The sequence below is a fragment of the Thamnophis sirtalis genome, unplaced genomic scaffold, assembly GCF_051295495.1.
Source record: "Thamnophis sirtalis isolate CommonGarterSnake01/CBP01778 unplaced genomic scaffold, rThaSir2_p1.2 scaffold_2, whole genome shotgun sequence".
Lineage (NCBI taxonomy): Eukaryota > Metazoa > Chordata > Lepidosauria > Squamata > Natricidae > Thamnophis > Thamnophis sirtalis.
The window spans coordinates 75457200-75484216 of record NW_028261382.1 but is presented as its reverse complement, the minus strand read 5'-3'; the positions used below and the strand labels follow the sequence as shown (position 1 = coordinate 75484216).

Here is a 27017-nt window from a genome sequence, read left to right as displayed (position 1 = left end):
CAGTACATATACCTAGTAAAAATAACTGAGGACTAAACTTTATCCTTCTTTTAAAAACATTTTGCATGACCCACCATATTTTTATCCAAAATGCTTTAACCTTTTGGCAGGTCCACCATATATGATAATATGTAGCATCGAGAGAACCACATCTCCAACATTTAGGCTGTACATTCGGATACATAGAAGCCAACTTTTTAGGATCTAAATGCCATCTATAGAACATCTTGTAAAAATTTTCTCTCAGATTTTGAGCTTGTGTAAATTTCACATTTCTTACCCAGATTCTTTCCCATGTATCCAACATTATTGGTTCCTCAATATTTTGAGCCCATTTTATCATACAATCTTTAACTAATTCTGTTTCCGAATCCATCTGTATCAATACATTATATATCCTCTTTATATGCATTAAGCTTTGATCTCTTATTTGTTTAAACAAATTATCCTCAACTTGAATAAAACCAATTTTTTGATCTATTTTCCACCTAGCCTGTAATTGCCCATACTGGAACCATGTTTGAACTACCTTCTCCTCTTTTAATACCTCTAAAGATTTTAATTGTAATACCCCCCTTTCCGAGGTAAGAAGCTGTCTGTAGGTAATTCTGTCCTGTTTTTGTGCTGTATTCATATTTTCAATTGCGTGTCTAGGAATTGCCCACATGGGTATCTTGTCATTTAATTTATATTGATATTTCTTCCAGACCCGCAATAAAGCATTTCTTAAAATATGACTTTTAAAGTTCTTATCCAATTTTTTGTTGAATAACAGGTAAGCATGCCAACCAAATACCAGATCGTGTCCCTCAATGTTCAATATTCTATCATTGGTTAAGTGAATCCAGTCACTAATTACAGATAATACCACTGCATCATAATATATTTTTAAATTAGGTAGTTTCAATCCTCCTCTCTCACGTACATCTTGCATTATTTTCATCTTTACCCTCGGCTTCTTTCCTGCCCACACAAATTTGTTGATACCCTTCTGCCATTCTAAAAGGTTCGCATCTTTTTTAAGTATAGGTAACATTTGGAAGAGAAATAAAAATTTTGGTAAAATGTTCATTTTCACTGCCGCTATCCTACCCAGCAAAGATAAGTGCAATTTCTCCCATTTTTTCATCTCTGTCTGTATGCTATGCCAAAGTGGTTCATAATTATGCTTATATAATTTCCCATTTGAAGTTAAAATGTTAACTCCAAGATATTTAACTTTTTTAACTACCTCACATCCTAGCATCACTCCTAATTCTTCCTTTTGTTTAATATTCATATTTATAGCTAATATTTTGGTTTTTCCTAAGTTTATTTTAAAGCCCGACACTTGACCATATTGATTAATCATATTCATTAAAACCATACTAGATTCCTGCGGTTGTTCCAATATTATGACCAAATCATCCGCAAAAGCGCGGACTCTATATTCTTGCTGCCTAATCTTGATCCCTTTTAAACCATCCAAGCCCCGTATTTTATTCAACAATACTTCCAAAGTTATAATAAACAATAATGGGGACAAAGGACAGCCCTGTCTTGTACCTTTTCCAATTTGAAAAGAGTCTGTTAGACTTCCATTGACTATAATTTGTACTGTTTGCTGTTGGTATATTGCTTTAATTGACTGTAGAAAATTATCTCCTATCTGCATTTTTTGCAGTATCTTCAACAGAAATTGCCAGTTAACTCGATCAAAGGCCTTCTCAGCATCCAAAAATATAAACGCAGCAGGGATCTGGTTGTTCTTTCCCAAATATTCTAATGCATTAATAATTAATCTAACATTACTTTTCATCTGTCTCCCTTGTATAAAACCTGTTTGGTCCGTGTGTATCAATTGTTGAATGACCAACATTAACCTATTTGCTAATATTTTAGTAAAAATTTTATAATCTACATTCAGTAATGAAATAGGTCTATAATTTTTGGGTTGAGTAGTATCTTGTTCTTCTTTGGGTATCAAAGATATAAACGCTGTCTTCCAAGATGGAGGGACTTTACCTTCCGTTTGAATCATATTAAATAATTCTCTAAGAGGTTCTACCATTTCTAACTGTAAGTTTTTATAGTAAACCGCTGTCAAGCCATCTGTACCTGGTGCTTTCCCTAACTTTAATTGCTTAATTACCTGCAGGATTTCCCCCGAGGTTATTGGTTGATTCAATTTTTGCCTGTGTTCTTCTCTAACTGAAGGTATTTTCTCTTTGTCTAAATATTTGTCTATGTCTAAACCATTAATTTTATCCCCTTTATACAGTTCTGTAAAAAATTCCCAGAAAGCCTTTTGAATCTCTTCCTGTTGAAACACCTCCTTCCCTCTGTAAAACAGTTTAGATATGTTTCGAGTTTTCCTTTTTTTCCTAATCTGATAAGCTAACCATCTGCCAGGTTTGTTTGCATTACAAAAAGTATTGTGTTTTGCATATAATAGATTAGTAGCCACCTGGTCAGAGATCAACATGTCAAATTGAGATTTTAATATGTTAATAGCTTCCTTAACCTTTGTATCGTCTGGGTTCATTGTTAACTCCAGCTCTTTTCTCTTAATTTCCTCTTCCAGTTCTGTTCGTTTTAACCCTTGCTTATTTCTATGTGTTTTATTTATATTCATCAAAACTCCTCTCATATACGCTTTGCTTGCGTCCCATACAAATTCCATAGATGTACCCTTATTCATATTCAAAACAAAATATTCAGATAATAATTTTTTACAATCATTAATATACTTTTCATATCTAAATAAGTTTTCATTCAATCTCCAAGACCTTCTTGCCTGCACTACCCTTCCCAATTCCATCCAAACTGGATTATGGTCAGAAAGGACCCTAACTGCAATCTTTGTTTTCTTGACCCTAGAAAGCAAATCGTTAGTGGTTAGGATAAAATCAATCCTTGAAAGGGATTGATGCCTGTCCGAGAAGAAAGTGAAGTCATATTCCTCTGCATTTCTTTCTCGCCAAATATCTCTCAATTCAAAATCATCCATAATGTCAAAGAAAGATTTGGGTAACTTAGCTCGCATCTTGGTATTTAGGCGGGAAATCTTCTTATCTCTCTTAGTGTCTATCACTCCATTCCAGTCACCCAATAGTATACAGGAACTATAGTCCCACTGTACTAATTTAGCATGAAGATTTCTATAGAATCTATCTTGCTGTTGATTGGGAGCATAAATTCCCAAAAGTAATGTCTTTTTCCCTTCTAAGATTAAGTCTAAAGCAATATATCTTCCGAAGGGATCTGCTTCTATTAATTCAGCTTTCATATCTTTTCTTAAGTATACAACTATACCATTCTTCTTTTCCATAGCAGAAGCTGCAAAATGTTGACCAAGTTTTGAGTTGATCAAATATTTTTGATCAGTTGACTTGATATGAGTTTCTTGCAAACAAATTACATCGTTCTTAAACTGTTTGAGATAATGAAATATTTTCTTCCTCTTCTGTGGAGAGTTCAGTCCATTGACATTCCATGTTAAAATCTTAGTTGTCATTTTTGGTTGGTTGAAGCATTTTTAGAGCTTCCTGCACGGCCTGTTTAACCTTAGGTCTAGCTCCTCCCATTGCTTCCAGATTTGTTGTTGTAGATCCTTGATCGATGGCCGATGATTGTTGATGCTGTTGCTTTTTAGCTTGTTTCTCCATACGTCTAGTAGTCATGCGGCTAGGTCTTGGTTCCATAGCACCTTGCACTTCTAGAGAAGAAAGATGCTCCATCTTGTCTGATGGTTGTGTAGTTTGCTGTCTATCCTGTCTTTCTTGTGGTCTTTCTCTGGGTCCAGATGGTGCAGGGTGTCCGGCCTTCAATATATTATAATAAAAATCTCGGGCTTTCCATACAGAGTTGAGGCGGTACCTTTGCTTATCAAATGTAAATATGATGCCAAATGGTGCATCCCATCTATACTGTATCTGACGATTTCTGAGTTCTTCGACCAAAAAAGCGTAGTCTCTCCTGGCTCTTAACATTGGAGGTGGTATCTCTTTCAAAACAACCAGGTCTTGACCGCCAATTTGAAGCTTAGTGTTATAAGATGCTTGCAGTACCATATTTCTAAACTCTCTTGTAGTAAAATATATAACGATGTCTCGAGGAAGCTGCTTCTGCTTTGCCAGCCAGGAGTTGACGCGGTAAGCTTTGTCAATTTGCCAGCCTTGATTGGTCCCTGGTCTTCCCATCAGGCGGTCAAAAGCTTCCGATAGGATCTGTTTCAGGTTCTCCTGTTTCTCCTCACGCAGCCCCCTTACTCTTAATGCGAACTCCATTTGTCGGTACTGTATCATAATAATTTCTTTTTCAGCATTTTCCACTTTTTGTTCCACCACCTCTGTTTTCAATGTCAAGTTAGCATTGGCATCATTAAGAACCTCTAAAGTATCTTCCACTCCAGAAATATGTTCTGTTAATACAGTTACAAGACTCAGCATGTCGTCTCTAATTTTATCAACCTTAGCCTCAAATTTCTCATACAACTCCTGTTTAAGTCCTTTTATTTCACTTTTAATTTCATTTTTAATTTCTTCTTTCATTTCTTTTATTTCCTCTTTTCTCTCCTCTCTATTATCTCTAAATTTATCTTCCATTTTAATTGTCTGTGCATTAAGAGCCTCGCTTAGATTACTCAGAAAAAATTCTTTCGTTAACACATCCCCAGCAGGGGGCGTAGGAAGCGGAGGCTGCAGCTTTGTGCCAGGCACTGAGGATGTGCCCCTGGAAGTAGAGGGTGACGACTTCAAGTTAATATTTGGTTTTGAGGCCATTTCAAAATTTATCTGCCTGCAGTTAATAAAACTCTATTGCCTAAATAAGCAGCTTTAAAAAAAGAGGCTTTTATTTTGAAGTTTAAGGCTTGGCAAAACTTTCAGTGAGTAAACATTGTAACAAGACCATTCAGCAGATTCATCACCATTTAACTTCCAAATAAGCAAGGTTAATAAAGGAGTAAAATTCTTCTATTGTGAAACCAAAACAAATGATAAGCAATCTCTTTTGTTTTGCATTCTTTTGAGGGTTTGCATTGTCTAGCAAAAAGTGTTCGTTATTACCGGAGAAACCAGGCTGCTCGGCGCCATTTTAGAAGCCTCTGAGTAAATAATTTTTCGGAGGAGAAAAAGAAAAGAAGCTAAAATGTTGATAAGCAATTAATGTCCACAGTGAACGGATCCAGCTCGTGATAAGAATAAATCAAACAAAGCTTAGAGCAGAGTGGGAGAGACCTACTTTGTCCTGCACAAGGCAGTTTGAAGTTCCCAGCACGGACAGCCGTTCTGCCTTGGGCTAGCCCCCCTTTCCTTGCAAGCACAAAAGCTGCAAAAATCGAAGAGCATTTGCCAGCAAAACAGTTTCTTCTTTCCTTCTTGCCTGAAGGATAAGAAAACCTGATAAGACGTCAGATGGAAGATCCTCTAAACAGGTACGTAGCCAGGAATTCGGAGGCAGCTGATTTTTTGCTGCTTCCACCAGTAGGCTCCTCCCAGGAAGTCCGGCATTGCAGGATTTTGTCTGCCTCCCCTGTTTCCTCTCCTCCTTTGGAGAGTATCAATAATGAGTCAAGTGAACTTTGCATGTTTTGGGGGGGCACTCAAATCTGATTGTACAAAGGGAGTGCGGTGCGAGAAACTCTGTTTGGTGCCTCTTGGTTTGGCTTATGAGGGAAGCCTGGAGGCCTCTTTCAGACAAAATATTGAGATAGAATAGAATAACAGAGTTGCAAGGGACCTTGGAGGTCTTCTAGTCCAACCCTCTGCTTAGGCAGGAAACCCAACACCACTTCAGACAAATGGTTATCTAATCTCTTCTTAAAAAGTGTTGGAGGATTTATGATTTCTAGAGGCAAGTTGTTCCACTGATTAATTGTTCTAACTGTCAGGAAATTTCTCCTTAGTTGCTTCTCTCTTTGATGAGTTTCCATTCATTGCTTCTTGTCCTGCCCTCAGATGCTTTGGAGAATAGCTTGACTCCCTCTTCTTTGTGGCAACCCTTGAGATATTGGAAGACTGCTCTTCTGTCTCCCCTGGTCCTTCTCTTCACTAGACTAGCCATGCCCAGTTCCTGCAACTGTTCTTCATATGTTTTAGCCTCCAGTCCCTTAATCATCTTTGTTGCTCTTCTCTGCACTCTTTCTAGAGTCTCAACATTTATTTAACATCATGGCAACCAAAACTGGATGCAAATATTCCAAGTGTGGCCTTACCAAGGCATTATAAAGTGGTATTAACACTTCACATGATCTTGATTCTATCCCTCTGTTGATGCAGCCTAGAACTGTGTTGATATCCTTGGCTGCTGTTGGAAAACAGCCATAGCTCTGATGGAAAAGAGAAGCCAGGATATTTTGGATAAGATAGGGGGGGGGGGAAATGCAACGTGACTCTTCAATAAGAATTGCATCCCTTGTAGGATTGTCTTCCCCAATTGAGGCCTTCCAGATGTGCTGGACCACAATTCACATCATCGCTAACCAGCTAAGATCAAGTCAAATTTGCAGGAGGTAGCTGATAAAAGGTCATGAATTGCAGGAGGGGGGCAGGATCAGGGCTGTTCTTTCTGACTTGAGTACCCCACCACACACAATTTCAAGTGTCCTGTTTCCTAGTCTTTTGGTTCATCCACTTTCTTGAGGGACTCGTTGGCTAATGGAATAGAATAGAGTAGAATTCTTAATTGGCCAAGTGTAATTGGACACACAACGACTTTGTCTTTGGTGCAGATGCTCTCAGTGTACATAAAAAGAAAATAAACATTCATCAAGAATCATAAGGTACAACAGTTAATGATAGTCATAGGGTACAAATAAGCAATCAGAAAACAATCAATATCAAGCAACAAAGTTAAAGTCCTGCAGTCATAAGTGGGAGGAGATGGGTGATAGGAACGATGAGAAGACTAATAGTAATAGTAATGCAGCCTTAATGAATAGTTTGACGGTGGGGAGGGAATTATTTGTTTAGCAGAGTGATGGCGTTCGGGGGGGGAAAACTGTCCATGTGTCTAGTTGTTCGGGTGTGCAGTGCTCTACAGCGTTGTTTTGAGGGTAGGAGTTGAAACCATTTATGTCCAGGATGCGAGGGGTCTGTAAATATTTTCACAGCCCTCTTTTTGACTTGTGCAGTGTACAGGTCCTCAATGGAAGGCAGGTTGGCAGCCATTGTTTTTTCTGCTGTTCTAACTATCCTCTGAAGTCCGTGTCTGTCTTGTTGGACTGGGCATTGGTTTGGCCCTGTGATGCAGCAGTTGGGTAAGACAGTTTCAGAACATGAAAATGTCCTTCCCTTTTGTATTGTCCCCCCCACCTTGGTTTTGTTAGCTGTCCTGAGTCCCTCGGGAATAGGGCGGCATCCAAGTTGAATAAAACCTAAACCTAAAATGAAAGCAACAGTATGAATTCCTAGCATGGAATCAGATTGGGAGCCAGAGAAATAATCCTGCGTCAAACAAAGCAGTAGAACCCTTTTTTATTGAATTGTGCAGGCAAAAAACAAGGGCCAGTCTCAATATCTCTTCCAACTGGAAAAGGGCTTGGCTGTGTTCATACAACACACTCAACTGTGCTTGTTAAAGAGCAGCAGCAGCATTTGCATAACATGCACATGTTATGCAAATTTGATCAGGTTTGGTTATAGAATGCTTGTTTTGCTTAGTGATTGGTGCACACCCAGTTTGATTTGTTAGGGCCAAAAGAGTACACAAATCCAGAAGAATACTATGATTTAGTGCATTAGGTGAATATAACCATCAGTGGTGGGTTCTTAACCTGTTTACTACCAGTTTGCTCATGCTTGCATGTGCACTCGTGCACAACACTTCTGCACATGGGCAGAAGTGCCCGGGTGGGTGGGGGGAGCCAGGGGTGGGTTCCGGCTGCCATTACTACCAGTTCAGTAATAAAAAAAATGTACTGCTCCACGCATGTGTGTATTTGCATTTAAAACAATCTGCGCATGCGCACAACATTAAAAAAGGAATACAGATTACATTTTTTTCAATGAAGATTGTTCTGCGCATGTGTAGAACAGAAAATCAAGATGGTGCCGCCAAGGATAGAACTGGTACGGTCACCTGTTCACCGGAGTTACTACGTATTGGGCTGAACCGGACCGAATAGGTAGGAACCCACCTCTGGGCGGGGCTTCCCGCTGCCGCCACTACCTGTTCACCCGAACTGGCCTGAACCGGGAACAACCCACCTCTGATAACCATGATGTGGATTGGTTTGGTGTTTAGTGTCATTCTGATATTTGGGAATGTAGTGACGCTTTGAAACTAATAGTAGATCTGATGGCTTTCAGGCATGGTCCTCCTAGTTCCGTACTCAATTCATTAGATTAGATTAACAGAGTTGGAAGGGACCTTGTAGGTCATCCAGTCCAACCCCCTGCCCAAGCAGGAGACCCTACCCCATTTCTGAAAAATGGCAGTCCAGTCTCTTCTTGAAAGTCTCCAGTGATGAAACTCCCACAACTTCTGAAGGCAACTTCTGTTCCATGGATTGATTGTTCCCACTGTCATAAAATTTCTCCTTATGTCCAGGTGGAATCTCCCTTGATCAGTTTCCATCTATTATTCCTTGCCTGGCCTTCAGGTGCTTTGGAAAATAGCTTGAAACCCTCCCCCCACTCCTCTCTGTGGCAGAGAGGTCTCAGCCTGAAGAAGAATCAATGTGTAAAGTCAGTAATTATGAACTTGGATACTATGTCTAAGTTGTTTGGATATGATGTATAGAGACAAGTTTCTCTGTGTGTTTGATTGAGTGGTGAGGCTCAAGTGAAGGAATGCAAGGCGATAGGCCTTGGATAATGCTTGCATCAGTCCATGCAGGAGGTCTCTGGACATTTCTCCATAAGGACAAGGAGGACTGTGGTATCCTTCCCATGCCACTGTGCTGCAGGAGGAGGAGGAGGAGGACCTCTCTTTTGGTCTGCTGCCCAGAGAGGCTTCGCAGTGAAGGCCAGTGGACACTATAAAGCCAACCAATGTGGCGAAGACCTGCTTTCCACACCAGGAGCATCCCATAGCAATTATTTTAGGATGTTAGTCACAACATCCTCTTCCAGGCATGAAACTGGCCTGGAAACTGGCCTCTCAGGCGAGCTGCTATTTTGTGAATCCTTAGCAGGTGACTCAGTAACTTTCCGACAATGGGCAAGAGGCTGGTGATTCTTAAACTCTGGATTGTCTCTCTTGAATTGAAAGTATTCAATCCCTAAAAACAGCTAATTACTTCGGGCAACTTTTGGAAACTTCACAAATGCTTTGGTTGGGGTAGACTTGAGACATTTTGAAGCCACTTTCTGACCCAGAAATACGACTTGTTGGGCAATTCTCCTCTCCAACCATCACTAAAGAACATGCAAACTGACCCATTAAATGTCCAGTGCTTATAGGCGATGTTGGTTTGTTTTAGGTTCTTCTTTGGGAGTCACATAATCTATTTCTTAAAAAATTATTTTGGCCTCTATTGAATTAATAAAACAAAGAGGAAGAAATTAGAAAAGAAAGGAAAAAAGAACACAATATAACAACAAATGTATATATCCTTCTCATTCACATGCGCATTCACACGTGTGTGTGCATGAATGGACACTCATACGTATGAAGATTTGTTTGACAATTTCAATACAAACGATATTTCGTTGCAAAAAAGAACCAGCGCTGTCCGAAGATGTCTCTGTGGTCATGTGGCCGGTATGACTAAACGCTGAAGGTGTACGGAACACTGTTACCTTCCCACCAAAGGTGGTTCCTATTTTTCTACTTGCATTTTTACATGCTTTCGAACTGCTAGGTTGGCAGAAGCTGGAACAAGTCATGAGAGCTCACTCCGTTACACAGTGCTAGAGATTCAAACCACTGAACTGCCGACCTGATCGACAAGCTCAGTGTCTTAGCCCCTGAGTCACCGCGTCCTACTAAGAGCTAAATTTGTTAGTCTTCCCTCCCTGTCTCTTTTTCCCTGTTGGGTTCCTAGTGAAGAATCTCTTGGTCCTTTAGGAAGGGGGTAAGCAGGAGAAATGTTGGGGGGGGGGAGAGAGGGTTGTCCTTCATCTACTACAAGAGCAACCATAGTTTTGATATCTTAATTTCAGCCACCGCCCTCCCCTCAGAGGAAGGAGTTTTTCATTTTGTTTCTGCCACTCAGCTCAGGAGTTGGTGGGCGATTTCTTCTTCTCAAATTTCCAAGGAAGCTGAAAGTGAAATCAATACAAGGTCTTGTTTTCTGTCTCCTTTGACCTGTTGCCTGGAGCCTCCTTATATTACAGATCTAATGGATCTCTTGGCAGCTTTCTTTCTTTGGGCGGAAGGGGAGGAGGATGAGTGAAATTTGCTCCCAAAAAACATTTCTGTTTTGACTTTTCTCCGGTTCCTGTATGAGGGATTTGGGGACTCCTCACATGGCCAATCACTCCAGGTGGCTGTGAGGACACCACTGATCAGGAAGATTCTAAGCTGCATTAACAGAGGGAAACAAACAAGATCAAGGGAGGGATTTATACCACTCTATAAAGCCTTAGTAAGGCCACACCTAAAATACTGCATCCAGTTTTGGTCGCCACACTATAAAAAAGATGTTGAGACCCTAGAAAAAGTGCAGAGAAGAGCAACCAAGATAATTAGGGGCCTGGAGGCTAAAAATACAATGAACAGTTGCAGGAACCAGGAATGGCTAGTCTAGTGAAGAGAAGGACCAGGGGAGACAGGATAGCAGTCTTCCAATATTTGAGGGGCTGCCCCAGAGAGGAGGGGGAAAACCTATTTTCCAAAGTCTTAAAGCCTTAGTAAGGCCACACCTAGAGTACTGCATCCAGTTTTGGTCACCATACTGTAAAAAAGATGTTGAGCCTCTTAGAAAGAGTGCAGAGAAGAGCAACCAAGATGATTAGGGGACTGGAGGCTAAAACGTACGATGAATGGTTGCAGGAACTGGGCATGGCTGGTCTAGTGAAGAGAAGGATCAGGGGAGATAGGATAGCAGTCTTCCAATATTTGAGGGGCTGCCACAGAGAGGATGGGGTCAAGCAGAGGTTGGTTGCTGCCGGTTCGGCCTGGATCAGCCGAACCGGTAGTGGTGATGGTGGGAGGCTCCGCCCATCCACCAAGATGCTTTTGCACATGCGCAGAAGTGTTGTGCACCCACCCCGAACTGGTAGTAAAAAAATTAGCAACCCACCTCTGGGGTCCAGCTATTTTACAAAGCACCTGAAAACCAGACAAGGAATAATGGATGGAAACTGATCCAGGAGAGATTTAACCTGGAAATAAGGAGGAATTTCCTGACAGGGAGAGCAAGCAACCCATGGAACAGAAGTTGCCTTCGGAAGTTCTGGGAGCTTCATCACTGGAAGCTTTCAAGAAGAGACTGGATTGCCATTGGTCAGTAATGGTGTAGGGTCTGCTTGGGCAGGGGCTTGAACTAGATGACCTACAGGGTCCCTTCCAACTCTGTTAATCTGTAATCTCTGTTGAGTCAGTTACCCCATTCCCAAATGCCAAGACTTAAGCGTAGTCTTCTTAGCCAGATGTTCATTATTAAGCTTGAATCTCTTGCAGCCCCTGCTGGCAGGGCCAAGGCTAATGCTCTAGGACTGGACTTGATTAGCATCCTTACCTCTGCTTTGGGTGGCTTGCCAAGGCTCTCAAATCCATCACAAGCAAATGGGTCATCGGTCACCAAAAAATAAATTACTTACACTCTTCCTCCGCTGAAAATGCCTCTTTGCTGAAACTCTGCGGCTGGATTTCCACATCAACCTGAACCACAATCTTTCCAGCTCCATTTTAGCTTAGGCTAACAAGTTGTGTGCGAGAGAGACTCTGCCCATGACGTCTTTTGCTTCTTCTCTGTTGTGGGCCCAGGTCTGACTTCACTTAGGGTTGTGGGCAGCCGGGACACCCACTCATTCAAGCCAAAGCAGTGTCTCAGAATGACTTTTTCCTTTGGAAGAGTTTGACTGTGGCTTCTCTGAATGGGCTGATAGCTCTCCAGGTTGCTTCTTCTGATCTTTAGCACAGAAGGAACCTGGTAAAGTTTCTCCAGAAGCAGATGCATCTCTTTGACTGCCCAGAACAGAGATCATGGTGTGGTGCCATGCTCTTTTTTTGACATATGCTTTGCACATGTAGTGGTAGTTGACATTGTCTCACTCTCTCCTCTCTCTCTCTTTCCCTTCCTCCCTCTCTCTCTGCTCTCACTCTCCCCCTATCCCTCTCTTGCCTTCCCTCCCCCTCTTATCTCTCCCCTTCCCTTCCTCTCTCCCTCTCTCATCTCCCTCCCTCCCCCTCTACTCTCCCTCCCTCCTTCCCAACCTCCCCTATCTCTTCTCTCCCTCTCCCACTCTCCCTCCTGCCTCCTCTCTCCTTCCTTTCCTCCCTCCTTCCCTCTCTTCGCTTTCTTCTCTCCCTCCCTCCACTTCTCTCCCTCTCCTTTCCTTCCTCTCTCCCTCTCTCATCTCCCTCCCTCCCCCTCTTCCATCTTCTTCTCTCATCCATCTTCCCCCCTCTTCCAGCTTCTTCTCTCAACTCTCTTCCCTCCCCCTCTTCTATCTTTTCCCTCCCTCCCTCTCTTCTCCCTCTCCCTCCCATTTTAATAAAATGGATTTTTAAGGAATTTCCAACCTTGGAATTTTCTTTTGTTGAGGTGTTACTTGGGACCCTGAAAGCCTGTGAAGATCCCCTGGTGAAATGCTGAAAAAAGTCTCAAGAATGTCCAAAGTGCATTCACAGCAGAAAAAAGAAATGTCCTTGACAAATGTTCGTGTTTGGACTGGAATTGTGAAAAACGGCAGCAATTACAGACTCTTTTCTCTGTGATGGATCATTCCAGGGAGTTAATGATTTTTCATTTTTTGGGTCTTGGTGGACAGGAAACTTCCTTTGGGAGTACTGGGTGTTTATACTGTACATCTGGAGATAGAAAACAGTTTTCTTTTTCTAAGTAAGACGTTGAGGTTGGCGTGGACAGAGCAGAGCTCCTTGTAAGCATCTGGCTCATCTTTCATTGGCTTTTGGGCCATAGGATTCATAGGAATGTTGGATTGTTCCTCAAACTTGCAAATGTGGATTGCAGAAGCAAAGGAGGGATGACTAGAAAGGTCAAAATTGTGGTATCCCAATGATATCTGTCAATGTAAATGCAGATCCCTCCTTGGCAGCTTTCAATAGGATGGGATGCAATAGAATAGAATAGAGTAGAGTAGAGTAGAGTAGAATAGAATAGAATAGAATAGATGAATGTGTATAGGATAGCATATAGAGTAAAATAGAATATAGAATAGGATAGGATAGTAGAAGATGGAATAGAATAGAATAGATGAATGTGTATAGGATATCATATAGAGTAAAATAGAATATAGAATAGAATATGGAATAAAATAGAAGATGGAAGAGAATAGAATAGAATATGGAATAGAGTAGAGTAGAACAGAAGAAAATTAGAATAGAATAGAATAAATGAATGTGTATAGGATACCATATAGAGTAGAATAGAATATAGAATAGAATAGAATAGAATAGAAGATGGAATAGAGTAGAGTAGAATATAGTAGAATAGAAGAAAATTAGAATAGAATAGAATAGAATAGAATAGATGAATGTGTATAGGATAGCATATAGAGTAGAATGGAATATATAATAGGATAGGATAGGTTAGGATAGGATAGGATAGGATAGGATAGGATAGGATAGAAGATGGAATAGAATAGAATAAATATTGGAATATAGAAGAGAAGAGACTAGAAGAGAAGATAATTCTTTATTGGCCAAGTGTGATTGGACACAAGGAATTTGTCTCTGGTGCATATGCTCTCAGTGTACATAAAGAAAAATAAAATAGATACATTCATCAAGTATAATAAGATACAACACTTAGTGATAGTCATAGGTTACTAATAAGCAATCAAAACATATTAGGAAACAAATAAAACAATATAAACTGTAAAGATACAAGCAACATGGTTATAGTCATAAGTGGGAAGAGATAGGTACTAGGAAAGAAGAGAAGAATAGTAGTAATACAGTCTTAGTAGGTAATATGACAGGGTTGTGGGAATTAGAAACTGTGAGTGCTCCATCACTGCAGGCTTTTAAGAAGAGACTGGACAGCCATTTGCATGAAATGGGGTAGACTCTCCTGCTCATGCTGGGAATTGGACTAGATGACCACCATGATCCCTTCCAACTCTTGTCGTTCTGTGTTCTATGTTCATGTCAACATGCACAGCTTTCTCTTGCTCTCATTTCACCCAGCTCGAAATTTCCTGTACATTATTTTGGGATGCTATAAATCAGCAAGTCTGCTGAAGTGGGCGAATAATGGCCTAGATAAGGGAGATGATGGAAGGCTGGACTCCAGAGAAGTAGATAAATGACCACAGGTCTGAATGGGACCTGATCTATTCCATCACTTGCACCCTGAGTCCCACCTGGGAGAAGTTGCTTGAGAACCTGTGTGGAACTGATGGGAAAGTTGGGGTCCAGCAGAAGGAAGAGATTTGTTTTGGCAGCTGCAACTCCAGGCTAAATGCCAATTTCCAGTCTGTGTTGATTGGATTGAAACCCTGTCCTGTCCCTCCTTAGATATGAATTGGGGAATGGGCTGTGGTATGTTTCTGGGATAAAGTTCCAGTCTCTTTTCCATGGACAGTTACTTAATGGTCCTTGGTGTCCCCAGTGCTTAATTCTTCTTTGCTCAGCCTAGTAGCCTGCAGATATATTGTTGGGGCTGTATTTCCCAGCATTCCCAGCTACAATGGCTGAATTCCTACCAGATACTGTAGATCAGGAGTGTCAAACTTGTGTCATCATGCCGACATCATGTGACGTATCAGGACTTCCTTTGCTAAACTGGGTGGGGGTGGAGCTAGCATGTGATGCATCTGGCCCATGGGCCACTGGTTTGACACCCCTACTCTAGATTGAGAAATGAAGGGTCAAAGTCAATGCAGCCAAGTTGAAGATTAGATCACGTTACACCTGGAACTTCTCTTGGGAGCCAAAGGAATGGATGGACAGATGAAATTGGAAGATGCAAAGGAGTCAAATAAGTCAGTGCCAAAGTTGAACTTCTGTAAATTGATCATCATAAATCAGTTCAACATATAATTTTGGTTCAGTTTCAGGAGGAAATAGGCAGAAGTAGCAGAGCTGGCTTTGCTTCTGCTGTGCCTAAATGGGTGAAAAGTTTTTTTTTTTTAACCTATATGGGTTTTCGTGGGAAAAACTCAGAACTGACTTTGCTTCTGCTGTGCCTAAATGGATCTTTTGATAAAGTTTTCCTCTTGGTAGTTCCTACGTGCCAGGGATTTCTTTTGGGGGGGGGAGGGATGTGGGACAATTGCCAAGAGCCAAGGTGGTGCAGTGGTTAAATGCAGCACTGCAGGCTACTGCTAGATCAGCAGGTCAGCGGTTCAAATCTCACCGGCTCAGGGTTGACTCAGCCTTCCATCCTTCCGAGGTGGGTAAAATGAGGACCCAGATTGTTGGGGGCAATATGCTGACTCTCTGTAAACCACTTAGAGAGGCCTGAAAGGCCTATGAAGCGGTATATAAGTCTACTGCTATTGCTATTGCTAATTGACATCCTGAATGGGATTCTCAGTTGAAATGCCACCTCTTGCACAATTGTATCTTTTGTGTTGGACCGTGATCTTGGTGGTTTGAGGTACGATAGTTACATTCTTAATCCATGGAAGTGATGATCTAGAGATGTAGGCCAACCAAGAGTCATGATTCTTGAGTTTGGTAACCTTATCAATTGTGAACAATTGGAAAGAGAGAAGGAAGAAGGAGCACCACTGAAGGATAGGTCTTACTTCATCTAATTGGGGATAAGACAAGACTTTGAATCATTTAATCATTCCCATAGAGTAATCTTCTCCCATTTCTGTGATCATTTGATGACGTCACAGAGATACCAAGAAATCCTACTAATCTGACCCTCCTCTCCCCTGCCTTTCCTTTCCTTTTGCTTGTGATGGTCAAATAATCCAAGATATTTTTGGCTGCCAATGGAGGAAACGTAAATAATTATTCAGTCAACAAAAAGATTTGAAGCCTCAAATATTGACATGCCTCCTACACAGTTATTTCTAAACAAGCTAAATGGATAAGAGGCAATTCAGCAGAATGCTTCCATAGATAACTGACTGTTCTCGATGTTAGTTAGGAGAGTGTTTTGAACATCTGGTAAATATGTCTTTTTCACAAGAATATATACTTCTAGTAGTTCATAGAACTGCTGGTTAATGAGGCAAACATCTGTTTAGTTAGTTTACTTTATTGTCATTGCACCTCATGCAATGAAATTAAATGCCATCTTCAGTGTACATAATACATAAGAAAACTTTAAAAATAAACCAAAAACATGCATCCTTCACATTCTATATAATTGAATTGAAAACCCTTGATATTGCATTGATATTGCACTATACAGTAGAATTCAATATAGTTACTGCCTTGGGTTAGAAGCTGTTTTTCAGCCTATTTGTCCTTGTTTTGATTGCCCTTTACCGTCTGCCAGATGATAATAGTTCAAAAAAAAAAAGGTTGCCCTGGATGAGATGGATCTTTAAGAATGTTTTGAACTTTCTTAAGGCAGCAGGAGCTATAAAGCTCTTTCAAAGAGGAGAGAGGGCAACCAACGATCCTCTGGGCAATGACGGTGACCCTCTGGAGCGCTGTCCTATCTGCCACTGTGCAATTGGCAAACCATACACAGGTGCAGTAACTGCTGGTCAGGATTAGAATTTTCCAAGAGATGGGAAACATATCTGGTCCTTGTGATTTGGAATATTTCAGCTACATGCTCCATACATTTGGACGGCAGTTCTCTAACTTTCCAATAGTGATTCTACTGAATATTTTGGGAACCAATCAGCACATATGAAGGACCTCAAGGTTATGGAAGGCTGCTTTAGCGGACATACCCTCTGTTTCACAGTAATAAGAGCATAGATGTGAAAGGGACAACCTAATCTCCAAAGCACCTGAAGGCAGGATAAGAAGCAATGGATGGAAACTAATCAAGGAGAGAAGCAAGCTAGAACTAAGGAGAAATTTTCTGACTGTTAGAACAGTTAATCAGTGGAACAACTTGACTCCAGAAGTTGTAAATGTTCCAACACTGGAAGTTTTTAAGAAGAGATTGGACAACCATTTATCTAAAATGGTGTAGGGTTTCCTGCCTGAGCAGGAGGCTGGACTAAAAGACCACCAAGGTCCCTTCCAACTCTGTTATTCTGTTATTAATATCAGTTAATTCTTTTCCAGCTTACACAGTTTTAAGCTCAACTTCACACACACACACACAGACACAAACACACACACACAAATATCTATCTATCTATCTATCTATCTATCTATCTATCAATCTATATCTATCTATCTATCTATCTATCTATCTATCTATCTATCTATCTATCTATCTATCTAGAATATTACTTGATATGGAATAGATTCTATGAGTTGTTAGAGATAAGAGGTTGAAATTAGATGAAGAAAGATCTATATGAACTAAACATAAAGATGCCCTATAATTATAAATACGCCAATATATTTAACAGAAATATAAATGAGCTAATATAAAAAGAAACATAGGCAAAACCATTCTGTTACATTATTACTATTGCTACCAGTATCTGTGTTAATATTATTTACTGTCTTCTTTTTTTTGTTCTTCTTTTGTAAATGATACCACATTTCTCCCAAAATAAGACAGGGTCTTATTTTTTTGACCCTCAAAATAAGCACTTGACCTTATTTTTGGGGAGATCTTATTATTTTTTTAGGTGCAGGAGGCGGCAAGCATGGTCACCTCATGGCTGCTGCTGTGTTGCAATATTTTCAGGGAGGGCTTTTTTGGAGTTAAGATGCTCCGAAGTATAGCTTTTGGGGAGGAAGACAAGGGGGGGGGAATCTGACTCTGCCTCCCAGCAATTTGTCTCCTTGCAGCAAACAGTACAGAAGATAAACACTGTTTGTGGTGTTACATTTCAGACTATACTTGTATAGATGTTGTTAAAATTGATGTGGCTTTCTGGAAGTATATGTTATTCTGTCCTTTTTAAAAGAAGATACAATAGCACTGGGCCTCTTCAGATCAAGCATTTATTTTAGAAAGCTTCTTAATTTCATTAAGTTGTCTAAAACAATAATAAAACAATCTTTAAAAAATAAGTCTAATAATGTGAACATTTTGTAGGCATTTATAGTTATTGACTTACCTCCTTGCAGCAAGCAGCAAACAGCCTGTTTCAGTTTAGCCTGATTAGAAGAAAAAAAAATCTGCCTCTGCCTCCCAGCAATTTGCCACTTTGCAGCAAACAGCAAGTTTCAGTTTAAGCACGATTAGCTGTTTCATGGTGCAGGATTTACCATAGCCTATTGCTGCCTCTGCAAGCCCTGTTTTCTCCGTTTGCTGCAAGGAGGTAAATTGCAGGGAGGCAGAGGCCAAAGGGTTGGGGCCAGTGGGTGGGCAGGGCTACATTCAGTGTATAAGATGCAACCAAATTTTCACCGCACTGGCTGCCTATTGGTCTTCGGATACGCTTCAAGGCGCTAGTCGTCACTTATAAAGCCCTTCATGGTATTGGACCTGGGTACTTGAGAGACCGCCTGCTGCCAATTACCTCCAATAGACTGATCAGATCCCACAGATTAGGCCTCCTCCGAATTCCATCCACCGGCCAATGCCGACTGGCGACTACCCGGAGGAGAGCCTTCTCTATGGCTGCTCTGACCCTCTGGAACGAGCTCCCTGTGGAGATTCGAACCCTCACCACCCTCCAGGCCTTCCGCAAAGCCCTTAAAACCTGGCTGTTCCGACAGGCCTGAGGCTAAAGAGTTTTTGCCCCCCTTCTCGAATGGTATGGTTGTTGTGTGTTTTTAAATTTTGTATTGTTATGTCTCGTCTTTTTTATCCCCCTGTCTGTACCTCCTTCCCTGATTGAATTGTGAGCCGCCCTGAGTCCCCTTTGGGGAAAAGGGCGGCATATAAATGTAATCAATCAATCAATCAATCAATCACCCTCTTTTAGGGGGGGAAAGGTGCATCTTATACTCCAAAAAGTATGGTATTTTAACATATGCCCTGAAAAGCCCGATTGGGCTTATTATCCAGAGAGGTCTTATTTTCGGGAAAAAGGGGACTGTATTCAAAATGTTCATGAATAAAAATAAAAAAAATCTTCTGCCTTCCAGCCCTGAAGATGAAAATCAAGGAGGTGAAGAAGGAGAACGGGGACAAGAAAATCATCCCCAGGAAGAAAAAGGCTCTGAAATTGGGCACCATCAAGAAGAAAGAGTTGAAGAAGCTCGTGTTGTACCTCAAGAATGGGGCAGACTGTCCTTGCCACCAGCTGGACAACCTCAGCCACCAGTTTCTCATCATGGGCCGGAAAGTGAAAACCCAGTATCTGCTGACGGCCATCCACAAGTGGGATAAAAAGAACAAAGAGTTCAAAAAGTTCATGAAGAAGATGAAGGCTCCAGAATGTTCCACATTCCAGTCCGTCTTCAAATGATCAGCTGGGGCATCGAGGAAAGGGGACATGTTTTCAATTTTTTTTCATTAATAAAATTTTAATTTTTTTAATATTTTATATATATATAACAAATATATATATAACAGGCCCTGAACGTGCACAGACTTGAGTGGATGGTTCACGTAAAATGTTGGCTTCTTCAACCTTTGTGGATAACTGATTCTTCTTCTGCCTTCTTCTCCATTTGTGCCTTCAGAGTTTTCTCGTGTTCTTCTTGCCTGTTTTCTCTCTTCCCCCCATCCCCAATTCAAGGGCAGCCACTGGGGAAGGAAGAGGGCGGGCAAAGAAGTCAAGATGGTGTCTGTGATCATGTGATCAAAGTCCCACTTCCTTTTTTGACGTACATTTTGTGCAACATGTTAAAAAAAGGGGGTGGGGTTTGGACTTCACTCACGTGGTTGCCGCTGCTGTTTTTGATTTTCCTGCACCCCTCCCGAGGTCTCTGTCCCAGTTACATCCTCATTAGGGAAGGTTCAAAATATGCAAATATATTTATATACTTTTGAGGGGTTGTGCCCAGATCTCTCTACAACCAACTAGAAAAAATCAGCCATCTGCAGCACATCTATTGTAGCTTTCTGTTTTTATATATAAATATACATATATATATATAAACCTGACTTTTTTAAAAAAATAGTATATATCACTTTTCACCTGTTTTTATTTCCCTTAAGGGACCATCTCCCAAGTGCTGCTTTTTCCTTTTTCCTGGATTAGTTCCATAAAGATGGTCTTAGTCAGGGATAGTCATGTGAGAAAAGGCATGTGTCAGCGTTCCAAATATCATCCGGAATTAAATCAGAGTTCAAGGCATAGCTTTCACCAAAGTTGCAATTTAATAAGAGAGACATGCTGGTACATCTGTGGAATTCACAGTGGCGGCCTATCCTTAACTTTACCAACTCGGTAATTTTCATGGCTGGGGTTATACACTTCCTGCACTTCCAGTCAGGTGCAAAGGCAAAGGATGACCTTGGGCTTCTAGAAAGGAATGTTTTATTTTGACAATAACATTCTACTCCTTACTACCCCCCTCCCAACTCCCCACTAATGAAACAGCATAGTAAAGAAGGAGGGAGAGAGAGTGGCAGGCCAAAGATCCTAAAAAGAATATGACTGCAGGCCTGACAGCATGATGATGTCACAATGCTACGTAAGCCTGTTGGATTTGGCTATGTAACGATGCCACTGTGTGATAGTGACAATGATACAAATGACAACGTACAGTAAATCTTCACTTATTTCAGCGGTATTTTTTGCAAGGCATAGCCAAGAATGGCCCAAAGAGATGTGTCCATCTATACTGTAGAAATGAAAAAAATATAACGCTAAATAGGTTCAACTTGGCTCTGAAGGATGCAGCAAGAAAATTACTAGGACTACCAAAGCCTTCATTTATGTAATGCTAGTGGGTTTTATCCCAAAGAAGGTGTTTTCTTTAGACCTGTGATGACGAACCTATGGCATGCGTCCCAGAGGTGGCATGCAGAGCCCTCTTTGTGGGCACATGAGCCATCACCAGCTGGTCTTCTGGTTTCCGGAGCATGCATGCATGACGGACAACTGGTCTTTGCGCGCACCAGAGCTCCAGAAACCCAAAGACCAGCTGGACGATGTGCATGCACACGCCAGAAACCCCAAAACCAGCTGGCAGGTGTGTGCATGTGCACTGGCCAGCTAGTCTCTGAGATTCTGGTGCGCGTGCACATGTGCACATCAGTGCCGAAAAGGTTCTCCATCATGGCTTTCGACGAATGGTATTTCTGCCTATTGAGCAGAAATTGCTAACATGAACCTGTAGGCAGAACCGCTTGAAAATTTGTAGAGATCTGGAGGCAGATCATTTAATGTCTAATTCTTCTTTCTGCACCCCCAATCAATTAAATAAGGGTAGGGGGAGAGATGGAAAAATTGAGAGGAACATCCAGTTTCTTCAATAACCCGGTAAATAAAAGTATAAAAAGTCATATAAGGACAGTTTGCGGGATTGTATTTCAAGGGGTTAATTTTATTGCAGGGCATTGACATTTGGAGGCACCTTGGCACAGGGATCTCCTCAGCTGCTTGGCCTATGAACTGTTGAGACTGTTGAGCTGTTGGCCATGTGGGATTTTTTGCCTATGTGTGAGAGGGGTCTAGGTGTAAATTGACAGGTTGGGGTTCCCAGACTCCATCTTTCTCTTCAATCCATCCTAAACTGAACCTCTGGCTACTCCCATTTGTTTACAATATATTGGTAGACTTCTCAAGAACCACATTTTTGTTCTAATAAACCTTTCCCCAAGTTGATCCCAGGTGAATGAATTCCAAAGTGCCTCTGAAACAAGAAATAGCAGAAGTGGGAACTATCAAAAATTGTGCACAGGTTGTGGGGTTTTTTTTGTCATACCACAAAAGAGGGTTGAATCCATGTTTTAGAATAGAATAGAGCTGGAAGGGACATTGGAGGTCTTCTAGTCCAACCCCGTGCTCAAGCAGGAGAACATATGTCATTTCATATAAGTGACTGTCCAGTCTCTTCTTAAAAACCTCCAATGATGAAGCGCCCATGATTTCTGGAGGCAAGCTGTTCCACTGGTTAATTGTCCTCACTGTTAGGAAGTTTCTCCTCAATTCCAGGTTGCTTCTCTCTTTGGTTAGTTTCCATCCATTGTTTCTTGTCCTGCCCTCAGGTGCTTTGAAGAATAAATTGACCACCTCTTCTTTGTGGCAGCCCCTCAAGTACTGAAATACTGCTATCATGTGTCCCCTAATTCTTCTTTTCTTTAGACTAGCCAAACCCAAATCCTGCAGCCCTTCTTCATACGTTCATAGTTACATTTCTAGATTAAGTAAATTTTGAGGAAGATCAGATTAGAAATCGGAATTTGAAGGGAAGATATTATGTTTTTAAAAAAGGAATCCAAGATCATATCAAAAGGTGTAGTTACCCACAAATATTCCATATCGACTTCCATAATGGCTGCCCAGAACTTTTGGAAGATTTAAATAAGGGAGGTCTGAAATAACATCCTACTGAGAATGGCATTGAAAAGCCTGTTCTTACAATAGAAGAAAATAGGCACAAAATAACAGGGTTGGAAGGGTCATTGAAGGTCTTCTAGTCCAACCCATTGCTCAAAGGGAGACCCTATACCATTCTGGACAAGTGACTGTCCAGTCTGTTCTCGAAGACCTCCAGTGATGGAGCACCCACAGCTTCTGAAGACAAGGCATTCCACTAGTTGATTATTCTCACTACTTAGTTCTAGGTTGCGTCTCTCCTTGCTAAGTTTCCATCTGGTACTTATTGTCCTACTCTCAGGTGCTTTAGAAAATAAATTAAATCCCTTTTCTTTCTGACATCCTCTCAAGTACTAGAAGACTGCTATCGTGCCAGCCCTGGTCCTTCTTTTTGTTAGACTAGACATACCTAGGTCCCTCAATCGTTCATAGTATGGTTTAGCCTTCGGACCCCCTAATCATCTTTGCTAATCTTCTCTGCATTCTAATATTACCAAGAAGCATTCTGAACAGCACTCTTATCAACAACATTAACCATGGGAGGCTGGCAAAGGTCCCTATATTATCAGTCAGCAGTGGTATTGGCAGCTCCATTCCCTCACAGATTAACAGAAATGGAAGGGACCTTGTAAATCATCTTGTCCAACCCACCATCCAAGCAGGAGGCCCTACACCATTTCTGGCAGATGGCAGTCCAGTCTCTTCTTGAAAGACTCCAGGGATGAAGCTCCCACAACTTCTGAAGGCAACTTCTGTTCCATGGGTCGATTGTTCTCACTGTCAGGAAAATCCTCCTTATTTCCAGGCTGAATCTCTCCTTGTTCAGTTTCCATCCATTATTCCTTCCCTGGCCTTCTGTTGCTTTGGAAAACAGATTGACCCCTCTCCTCTCTGTGGCAGCCCCTCAAATATTAGACGGCTGCTATCCTGTCTCCCCTAGTGCTTCTCTTCCCTAGACTAGCCATGCCTAGTTTCTGCAACCGTTTATCGTATGTTTTAGATTCTAGTCCCCTAGAAATGGAAGAGGAATGGTTCATGGGCAGGGGGCCCTGGTGACATGGAGACTAATTCTATACAGACTTCAGGCTACTTTCACAGAAACCTTTGGCTAGTTTCTGTAATTAATCTGTGTTTGGGAGCTGCATGAATTGAAACAAATGGGAGAGGTTGGAAAGAGTAGAGATGGTCAGAAAAATAAAAGATGGATGATCCCACCATCCCTCTTCCTCTCCACTCCTTATCTATCCCTACCTATAAAATCACATGACATTTCCAGAAAATGTGGCCCTTGACATAAGCTTGCCCAACCTCATCCTGGACTAGATGGGTTAGCAGCAGAAATATAGCTGCTTGCATAAACTTTCACACTTTTCAAGATGATCCATCTGGCATGAATACCTTCCTAGAAATGGAACATAATGTGGAAAACGAAGGGATCCCACAATGCAACCTCAAAATAGGGATATTTCTCATTTGTTATGGCCAGTTGCGAAGTTGTGTCCGGCCCTTCACAACCCCATGGACAACATTCCTCCAGGGCTTCTTGTCCTCTACCCTCCCCCAGAGTCAATTTAAGCTCACGCTGACTGCTTCAGTGACTCCATCCAGCCACCTCCTTCTCTGTCGTCCCATTCTTCTTTTGCCTTCTATCATTCCCAGCATGAGGCTCTTCTCAAGAGAGTCCTTCCTTCTCATTGGGTGGCCAAAGTATCTGAGTCTCATCTTCAGGATCTGGCCTTCTAAAGAGCAGTCAGGGTTGATCTCCTCTAGGACTGATCGGTTGAATCGCCTTGAAGTCCAAGGGACTTGCAGGAGTCTTCTCCAGCACCAGAGTTCAAAGGCCTCCATTCTTTGGCACTCAGCCTTCCTTATGGTCCAACTTTCACAGTCATACATTGCAACAGGGAAAACCAAGGAATTATCATACCTGGCAGCATTTTTTATTTTTGCTACAAATGCTGATATTTGGCCATAATTTGATAGAACTGCAGTGAAATTTCACGTGGCTCATGACAGCCATCTCTATTCCAGCTGTTTACTTAAGATGTAAAATACTGTGCATTACTATCCTTCAGCCTTATATGGAGTTAGATTATAGAAGGAGCAAGATCCTTAGTCCTTTCCATGGATGACTCTATCTGAATTTTGTATTTGGTAGTTTGTTTTTTTGTTTGTTTTCTTGGTATTTCCACCCCCACCCTTGTTTCCATCTGCCTCTTCCTTCGTGGATAATTCTGTGGGTAAGTGTAAGATTATATATATTGAGAAATGTGAGTGGACTGGAGTTTGTGCCTTTAAGAAGTTCTGTTCTCTTCTGTTTCCATTTTTCTGCTTTTAACTGTTTTCTGTAAAGATAGCCACATTGAAGAAGTAGGGAAATATATCTTGAAGGAATCTTGCATTCTTTTTACATCACTCTGGTATCTTTGCAGGAAGTTCTAAAATAACCAGGGTTGAGGTTTTCAAACTCCAAAAGGCCATTGCAGCAAGTTAATTCTCTGCAGGAGGCCACTGATGGCAAAAGTAATAATAATAATAGTAACATAAGCTTTGTTTTCCAGTCCTATTTTGAAATACTGTCAGGTGCTATCCATCATGGATATTGGGAAAAACAGGAAGTTGGCTCATAATTGTATGCTGAGAAAGAGATGCGTCTGTCCCTCAGCCAACATAACAATTGTTTGAATTATGTTTTGCTGCCAGATCCTTACTTTTGCCGTTTTCTTACTCCCTGCCAATGTCGTGTTTCCCAGACAATGACTTCCATTCTTTTCCCCCAAGGGCACAATATCCCTTGTTATTTCAAATAAGCCACGATGAATAAAAGTTAGTGCAGATGCGCTCCATCAATGCATTTCCATCTTGTGATTTCGCATCTTTGTGGTGCTTTCCCTCTTAAATATTGAGGTTCTAAAAATTTGGCTAAGACAATGGGGAGCATGGGATTTGAGGATGTCGTGGGTGATGAGATGACCACAAAAATGCATTTCTGAAAGAACGAGAGAGTCCCTAGACAATTGAAAAGCAAAAAGTCTAGTCCCATCCTCAAAAGCTCTTGTCTTTTGGTGGTGTTGCAATGAAGCTTATTTCCCAATTGATGCTCCATTTTATAAAATTAAAAATGTTTCCTAATTCTTGTTTTCTTTTTACAAAGTTTATTACTACTCTTGTCCACAGTAGACTCACACAACTTCTAGACTAGACTAGACTAAAATGGTGTTAGGTAGTAATTGAGCTTACTTATGGGAATCTATTATTGTTAGTAATCCCTCAAGGCCCTCCAGACACCAACCTTTTGGACCTCAGGGATCATTAAATTCATAATTTTAAATCCCGTGGACCACTAACTTGATTTAAAAAAAAAGACAAATAGCATTTAGTGCAATATAAACAATGCAAATAACTTTTCTGCAGACCACCAACATTTTCTTGTGGATCACCAGTGGTCCATAGACCACCAGTTGGTGACCATCTCCAGATCATCTCAATGTACCAAATGATGGTTTCTTTGGGTATTACTTATTAAGAATACACAGCCAATGTGAGTTGTTCACCAGTTAAAGGTTAAAGGTGTGTTGGTTGGATGATATGAGTTAGAGTTGAATTTGTTTCAGGTCCAGGGGGAAGGGCCTGTTTTATTGGACAAATTAACCCTCTGCATATTGTCACATATTTGGTTGGGTTCATACAACATGCAGTTCTTTAACCTGCCTGTGACTCAACTGAGAAAGTTCTTCCAAGTAAAAATGAATGGGAGTGCAGCCTTCAGGATTCCAATTTTCCTAAGAGATGCCATTGACAAGAGAGAGTGGTATGGTGGCCTAGAGTTCAGGAGGTTGTGAGTTCAATCCTAGGTAGAAGCCAATATTTCTCTCTCTGGGCACAATGACAATGTATCTGCCGAATAAGACTCCGTGTTGGCGACAGGAAGGGCATCTGGCCAGTAATCACTCAGCTCAATTCAGTTGCCCAGACTCCACCCTGCAAGGGATCATGGGGTAGCTAAAAGAAGAAGAAGGTGATGCCATTGACAAGAGAGGGAAACTACTTCTGGGATGCCAAACCTGGCCTCCTTCCTTTCCCTGTAGTACAAATATTGGGAAGTCTAAGTCTCCAGCTTACCTGGAAGATATAATCTCTGACTCCCAGCACTGACTATCAAATGAACTTTGGGCCTTCCGAAGAACAAAACACACACACACACACACATACACACACCAATCTAATTTCTCCCAGCAAGCCACACAACACTCCCAGCATGGCTAGTTTTGGTGACTCTTTCTCCCAATTGACTACTTCTGGTTAATATCTATTAGGGTTTACGGATCTGATTCAAATCATTGATCCAAGTAAGAATGAGGATGTGATCTATTGTCATTCCATCATTTCGGTAAATAGACTAGATAGAATAGAATTCTTTATTGGCCAAGAGTGATTGGACACATAAGAAATTCATCTTTGGTGCATGTTTCATGC

The 27017-nt window shown here is 41.2% G+C and overlaps 1 protein-coding gene across 1 annotated transcript in view; it reads left to right on the top strand.

Annotated features, from left to right (window-relative positions):
- The window catches only part of SFRP1 (secreted frizzled related protein 1), a 71565-nt gene extending 45891 nt beyond the window's left edge, over window positions 1-25674 (top strand). Inside the window, exon 3 of the mRNA XM_087706123.1 lies at window positions 19195-25674. Coding sequence (XP_087562249.1) covers window positions 19195-19517 — 323 coding nt within the window. The 3' untranslated portion in view covers window positions 19518-25674. The remainder of the gene's footprint in view (window positions 1-19194) is intronic.
- Window positions 25675-27017: the final 1343 nt, after the last annotated feature.